This window comes from Sorghum bicolor, chromosome 1 (assembly GCF_000003195.3).
Source record: "Sorghum bicolor cultivar BTx623 chromosome 1, Sorghum_bicolor_NCBIv3, whole genome shotgun sequence".
Classification (NCBI taxonomy): Eukaryota; Viridiplantae; Streptophyta; class Magnoliopsida; order Poales; family Poaceae; genus Sorghum; species Sorghum bicolor.
In genome coordinates, this window is record NC_012870.2 from 8412316 (window position 1) to 8419757 (window position 7442).

The 7442-nt window shown below is 38.0% G+C and overlaps 1 protein-coding gene across 4 annotated transcripts; it reads right to left on the bottom strand.

Annotated features, from left to right (window-relative positions):
- LOC8059979 (random slug protein 5) lies at window positions 238-4165 on the bottom strand. 4 transcript variants are annotated; one of them, XM_002466498.2, is made up of 6 exons: window positions 3836-4140; window positions 2747-2838; window positions 1453-1629; window positions 1252-1350; window positions 887-1132; window positions 238-756 (listed from the first exon to the last, which is right to left on the bottom strand). In XM_002466498.2, the coding sequence occupies exons 2-6, from the start codon at window positions 2807-2809 to the stop codon at window positions 448-450; spliced, it is 894 nt and encodes a 297-aa protein (XP_002466543.1). In that variant the 5' UTR covers window positions 2810-2838; window positions 3836-4140; the 3' UTR covers window positions 238-447. The 4 variants fall into 4 exon arrangements, with proteins under 4 accessions (XP_002466543.1, XP_021301256.1, XP_021304856.1 ...); XM_021445581.1 differs by having other exon boundaries at window positions 2747-2821; window positions 3836-4139; XM_021449181.1 differs by having other exon boundaries at window positions 1453-1658; window positions 3836-4138.

A 7442-nucleotide genomic window follows, 5' to 3' on the forward strand; every position in this document is an offset into this window, starting at 1 on the left:
CGTCACAAAACTATCAAAACTGAAGACATCTGAGAACAGAAGACGAAACACCGGGAAAGAAATAGGAGCAATTCATAGGTTGCAAAGTGTTTTTTTTTTCAGAGTTTCTTCCATGCCATTTCATGAAAGAAACACTTGCTGTTTCAAGCAGAGTTAGTACTAGGACGGAGCTTAAAGCATTAATATCATCAAAAGAAACACTCGATTAGTGAAACGAGAAATATACAGAACAAGGAATAAGAGAAAAAAATGGTTAAGCTTGTGTTAGTTATTATTCCAAGTGATAATCACTGACACATAGGAGTACTTATTCAGTAATGATTTAAGTACAACAACTGGGCGATACCTTGTATGCTGAATAAACTTCCAGTATTGGAACAACTATTGAGGACGAACGAGTCTACCATGTTTCTTATTTTATTTATTTCTCTCAAGATTCTATTACCTTCAACTAGCTTTAGCAGCAAGCAACGATGGCTGTGGTGCAACCTCAGGAACCAAGTTCCCATTGATGGCAGGGTTAGTGTGGTCAGTTTTCGCATCAACCGCCCAAAAGTTTGCTGTTTTGATGTCATCTTGTATCATTAACTCAGAGTACTCCTCGTGGTTGTACACCACATTGTTCTTGCCCCCAAACTCTACAGGAAGTACTTCCGGATCAATGTATTTATACATGACCTTCATGCTCTCCTCATCCTTCTGGTACACGAAGTTCACCTTCTCAATCGATTTTGGATCAAGGAAAATTTTGATAACCTGAAAGAATTTGAAACATTTAAGTTGGAAGAATGAAATGCATTTTTTTTGTCTGTATCAACACTACATGATGTTTTTTCATTTGTTGTGATTAAAATCAGATAGATGCATAAAGGCCGAGAGCACTTACCTTATAAAAAGCTTCAAATACTTTTGGGGGATTAAATAGAAATGCAATGGCCAGCCTTTCAGGAAAATGATTTTGCAGGATATTTGCAGTTTCTCTAGAAGTCTTTATGGGCGAAGCATGGGCCACTGTCCATCCAGTGAAATCTATCAGCCATACCATTTTTTCTTGGCCTTCAGGTAGGCTGAAGATTGCATTCTCCAAAGTATATACTAGGAACCGTATCTGCCCTTCATGGGACGAAGTATTCTGAAATTTTGAAATAGCATACAGGTGAATCCTGAGCTCAGGAAGCTAGGGAGACTGAAACTTTTCAGAAACTAGAAAAGAATATCAAGGGTGACATTTTAAAAGAGAGAACTTCTTACCTGTTTTGTAGGTTTCATGACAACAACAGTTCTGCCCTCCCTGTCTCGGAAACTTGCCCTGTACATTTTACCAGTTTCCGCTTCAACAGAAACATCAGGCTAAAAGGCAGTTAATATGATGTTTAGTCACTTGGCTAGGATTCAGCGAAATAAAACTAGAGCAATGCATGGATGGCAAAAAAAAGGCAGAGCAAATTTTACCCAACGAATATCCTCTGGCCTATAAGCTGCCCTCCACTTGAGACTTTCTTCCAACATTTTTCTCGCCTTAGCAACATTCCAGTTACGGGCTTCCAGATATCTTTTCAAGCAAGCTTCACTGCAGTACTTCTCGCCACGGGCAGACAAAGTCCCAAGTGCAGCTTTCAGTTCACTTATCTGCTCATAGAAGATTGTTGCATGAGCATCTGTCAAGAAAATAGCTGATACATCAACAAAGAAACTAAAACCATTTGTCAGGCCTGTATGCATTATACACATATAGGCTCAATTCTCAGCGATATGAGTTTGTTGAATGGAGGGTTTGTGTAACAACTAGTAACCGACTAACATAAATTTGCTCAAAGTTAGCAGACATATTACACATAGCCATGTTACAACTAGATCAACAGAAGTACAGAACACTTGTCCATTCAGACACATTACACATACACCTTCAGTGATCATCATGCGCTTTTTATTTACAACAATTTCAAAGAGAAGCACAACTTTAAAACAATTTAAATGTACCAGAGCATAACATAGTGTTATAAAGGGGACTACAGTGTAATTGGATGGGATATTATTGTACATGCATTAGATTGAAAGTCCTGACATCCTAAAGTAGTACTACTTCAGTAACAGGTGAAGAACGGAATGGCAACAGCGACTAAGTGTCTATATAGCAAATAAAGTGGTATAAACCATTTGGCTCATGACTGATATATATCTCCCTTTGTTGTTGACTTACTACACTTTTTAGGCCAGGTTTGGAATGCAGGAAATTTCCCCCTGTTCCTGCATTTTTCCTATGAAATTTTCTAGTTCCAAACAGGCCATGGTTGGCATAGATCCAGTTTGCAGTACATGCTTGTCCAGTTTACAGTACATGCTTGTCCAACAGTACATAAATGTAAGCGTAGGATGCCCTGCGGTTGGCATCACATTTGGCTACCCTTTCTTATACATAAATTCTTTTGTCTTATTAATTAAAAGGCAGAGCTCCTCAGATTGTTTAAAAAAAGTAAGCATAGGATGAGTTGAAAGTGTTAGTCAGACTGAGTTCATTTAGTTTCTTTTTTGTTTCCTTGGCTGGGGCAAGGGATCAAAATAATGAGTATCAGTATGTGACGAAGAATGTAACAAGATGGAGAGGGGAGGGGGGATTACATTTTCGCTGTTTGGAAATCAGTACTGCACAAAGAACAAAGCTAAGAATGCAACAAAAAAAATTGCAATTAGAAATAATGTATTGTGCATTCCACAAATTTATGATGAGATGACAAATTAAACCTACCTTTGCTTCTCTTTGCTCAGCATCATTTGAGTTGAAACCAGGGTCATGCTTTCTCCTAAACATATTTCTTCCACTCTGAATGATGCTCAGATCTAGAATGGGTTATGTATTTATAGTTAACAGTAGTGGACAGCCACACACCAACTCTTACGAAGTATAAAAGGTGTCAACGGCATGGTGAAAAGCAAGACACTTACTTGTTCATACACAAATATAAGGAAGAAGAGAGTACTAAATATATTATTAATTGATACACAAGTAATACCTTGCTTTCAGAATACATACATACTGCACAGCCCATGAATTATGCATTTTCTTTTCAGAGGAGGGGGGAGGGGGTTCGGTAAGAGAGAATAATAGAGCTCATCCAGGATGGCCCCATTTCTGCATACACAAAAATATGTATGCACTAACGTGTTTGATTGTTTCTATCTAAGAAGAATGGCATGGGCCATAGCATGACTTGAAAGGTACTTAACATCCTAACAACACAGGACAAAAACATCCAAAAGCCAAGTAGTCTCTAGACCTGGACCAAACAAACTGAATATGGAAAGGAGCAAAGAATAGGCAAAAACAAGTTTACATCTGGTATGCCCCACTCCTTGATTCTCGTTTGCAATTTTTCTGTTTGCGGGAAGCTACAGTGCAAGTTCACTGTGATTGTATCTGAGTAGGTATCTGATAACTACAGCCAATTCATGAAAAGGTTGGCTTTGACCGGTTTGTTACAAGGGAAGACTTTGTCATTCTTAACATCAGACCCAAAGTGTCAACAAGTTCACTGTGGATCTGACAGGACGTGGCAGAAATAAGAAATAGACACATCCCAAAGGCGGGGAACGAGATCTCTGCCTGCCTTCCCCGTCAAAAGATCAATCATGATTTCGTTCTAACGGTATCGGCATACATAAAGCACTAGTATAAACAAAGAACAGAAAAGGAGGGGCTTGTGGCGAACAAGAAAGCAGCATTTGTATCACACCACAAAAGACAGGACGCAACGAAATCCGCCACACTTTCTAGCAATCCACCCGAACAAGAACAAGAACACGAAGAGGATATCAGAGATCGAGAGAGGCTCAATACCAGGATCCGCTGGAACCCCGAGAACAGGGAGCAGCGCAAGCCAGCAAGAGCCGCTGCCACGGGCCGTGGAAGAAGGGAAACGCTAGAGCTGGGCTCGCCTTCTCCTCCCCACTCGCCGCCCCCCTCCTCCTCCTCCGCTCCTGTCCTGTCGGAGAGCAGGACTCGACGCACCTGCCCTTGGCAATGGAATATAATACTAGGAACCACGCGGCGCAGCTGGCGTCGCCATTTGTCTCCCGGTTTCCTTGCGACGCCAACGTGAAGGAAAGGCAAAATTTGCCAGGAGACACCGTTAAAGTTTGCCTTTTGCCAAAACACATCAAGAAAACACGTCTTTGCTATAACACACTAAAAAATGCATAGGCTTTGCTATAAGACACATAACTTAATATTATATTATAATTTATTGAACAGCCACGCGAAATGTCAGAAATACCCTTACCCTTTCATCCCTCTCTCACGAAGCCAGACTCGACTCCAGGCACTCGCGTTCAACTCCGCGTACGCGTCCGGCTCCAGGCAGCGGTCCTCCTCGACTCCGCGTGCGCATCCTCGACTCCAGGCGGCGGCGCGCGTGGACGACGGCGGCGCGGACCTGCAACAAGCCGAGGAGCAGCAGCTCCGGATCCCGCAGGTGCGATGGGGATGGAGCCTCCAGCGTTCTTGAGCGAGATTTTTCCTGAAGAGCACGCTAATCTTTCATGGCTTCCTGATGGGTAAAAAATTTCTGCCATTGTCTAGGGTTTGGTTAGTTGGTACTGTAGCTCTAAGTTCTTAAAGTAAATTATGTGTTTCTGTCCATACTTTCTGTAGGATGGATCTCAATTCGTCCTATAGGTTTGCTGCACGTGTAGGTGCCTTTGTTAAATTGACTGAAGATAGCAGGCGTGCGTATCATGATGCTTTTAACATTGCTAAGATTTTAGACAGAGATACCACAAATTGGAGTGATTTGCTTCTTGACATTGGCACAGAAATTAAGATAGACTCTAAACACAAGTATTAGTTCTAAAAAAAACCATAGGCTTGCACTGTATTAGTTGGATGAAACCTATTATTCAGCCTATATTTTGTTGTTGTGCTTGACTGAAAGTGGGGCTTGAATGTTGCTAGAGAATGTGTGTATTTCGTGGGCCTGGACCTGCTACTTTCCTTTGAACCTACCATGTTCTTGGATCTGCTATAATGTTGCTAAAATGTGCATGTTATGGTGATGACATATAATCTGCTATGTTGCTTCAACCTTGAATTGGAGGGCAAGGGTATTTCTGTATATATATTATGTTTACTTACCTGTTTGATTGAGAAATAATATTATATGAGCTATAATGTCCAGCAGCCAATGACCATGTTTTTATAATGTGTTGTGGCAAAGCCATTCTTTTTTAGTGTCTAGTGGCAAAAGCCACCTTTTTTTAGTGTCCCCCGGCAAATTCTGCCTGAAGGAAATGGGACGCTCTGCTTGTGTGGGAGAAATTGTGAGAGGAGAGACTGGCTGGACAGGCATTGCCTCAGGATAAGGCTTTGTTTAGATGTGAAATTTTTTTAGATTTCGGTACTATAATATTTTCGTTTATTTGTGATAAATATTGTCTAATTATAGACTGACTAGAGTCAAAAGATTTATCTCGCGATTTACAGGCAAACTGTGTAATTAGTTTTTGTTTTCGTCTATATTTAAAGCTTTATGTATTTGACGTAGGATTCGATGTGATGATAAATCTTTAATTTTTTTTGGTTTTTAGGATGAAATAAACAAAGCCTTAAGTGTGGAGGACTCGTGGAATTAGCAGCTGCAGGCTTGCATTCATGTGTATGGTCATTTCAAAAACCGTTAATATTTCTCGATCAAGAAACAATCAATACAATCCGAGTGATATAAAAAATCTTCGGCAAGTACAGTACTATGTCACGATCCCGTCACCAGAGGCACCGATGGCAATCTACCACGCGCACCAAGGCCTTGTTTAGTTCCTAGAATATTTTACAAAATTTTTCATATTTTCCATCACTTCGATTTTGGGACATACTCCCTCCGTTCCAAAAAAAAGTGTCGTTTTAGAATTACAGACATCTTGTTTGATCATCTGTTTTATTCAAAATTTTTACATAAATATTATATATTTTGTTAAGATCTATTTTATCATTAGAGATACTTTACTAATGATTTATTTATTTTATAATTTACATAAAAATTTTGAATAAGACGAGCGGTCAAACACGATTTCTAAAAGTCAAAAACGTCACTCTTTTTGGAACGGAGGGAGTATACATAGAATATTAAATATAATTAAAAAAAATTAATTATATATTTTATCTGTAATTTGCGAGATAGATCTTTTAAACATATTTAGTCTATAATTGAACAATATTTGTCACATACAAACGAAAGTGCTACAGTACCCATTTTCTAAAAATTTTGGAAGTAAGGGCACTCACAATGCAAGACTCTATCACAGAGTCAAAGATAATTAATTATATATTAATTTATGATATTTTACTGAAGAAAAATGTATAAAAAATAAGACTTCAAGTCTTAGGCCCTGTTTAGATGCAACCAAACAGCCAAAACTTTTGGAGAAATGAGCACTTTTTGGAAGAATGGATCTAAACAGGGGCCTGTAAAACTTGGGCTGTAAAGATTTGGAATTTGGGACCTTGGAGCCCCAAAACCGTGTAAACTTGCTCCGTGTCTTGTGTGCTGCAGAGCAAAAAATTTAGGAAGCATCTAAACACCTATTTGAAATGTAAAGTTTATAGCCAAAAGTTTTGGGATGTAAAGATTTGGTATCTAAACAAGATCTTATTTAGACTCTAAATCCACGTTGTTCGAGATAATACATTACTCCCTCCGTCCCAAAAAGAGAGTCGTTTTAGGTTTTTGTGCCAAAAGTTTAACTCGATTTGTAGAAAATATATGCAATATTTATATCTCTAAATAAATTTGTTAGAAAACTAGACTTAAAGATCTTTCCAATGATACTAATTATGTACTATAAATATTAATATTTTTTACTATATATTTAATTAAAGTTATTTCTCGGGAAGCGAAAACGACACTTATTTTAGGACGGAGGGAGTACTTAAGACTCTATGATAAAATCTACAGTGCGAATGCCCTAACAACAATTACAGCAAGGCCGGAAGCAGTCTCACTCAGCCTTCAATGTCTGGTGTTGAGAAAAATAAGTATTCCTTCCGTTCACATGAAAGAGTGTATTTCTTATTTTTCAAAAAGTTAAGTCGTCTAAATTTTAACTAAATTTATATAACAAAGTACTGACATTCATAATATAAAAATAAGTATTACTAGATTAATTATAAAATATATATTTTATAGTAAACTTATTTAAAAACATAAATATTAATACTATTTGCTATAAACTTCGCCAAACTTTAACTAGTTTGATCGTCAATAATTACATTCTTTTACAGATAGTATTAGTCAGCTATTTTATCTAGGGCTCTGTTTAGTTTTCAAAAATTTTCTTTTCGTCTTGTTACATCGAATCTTTGACATATGCATAGAACATTAAATACAAATAAAAATAACTAATTACACAGTTTATATATAATTTACGAGACAAATCTTTTGAGTCTAATTAGT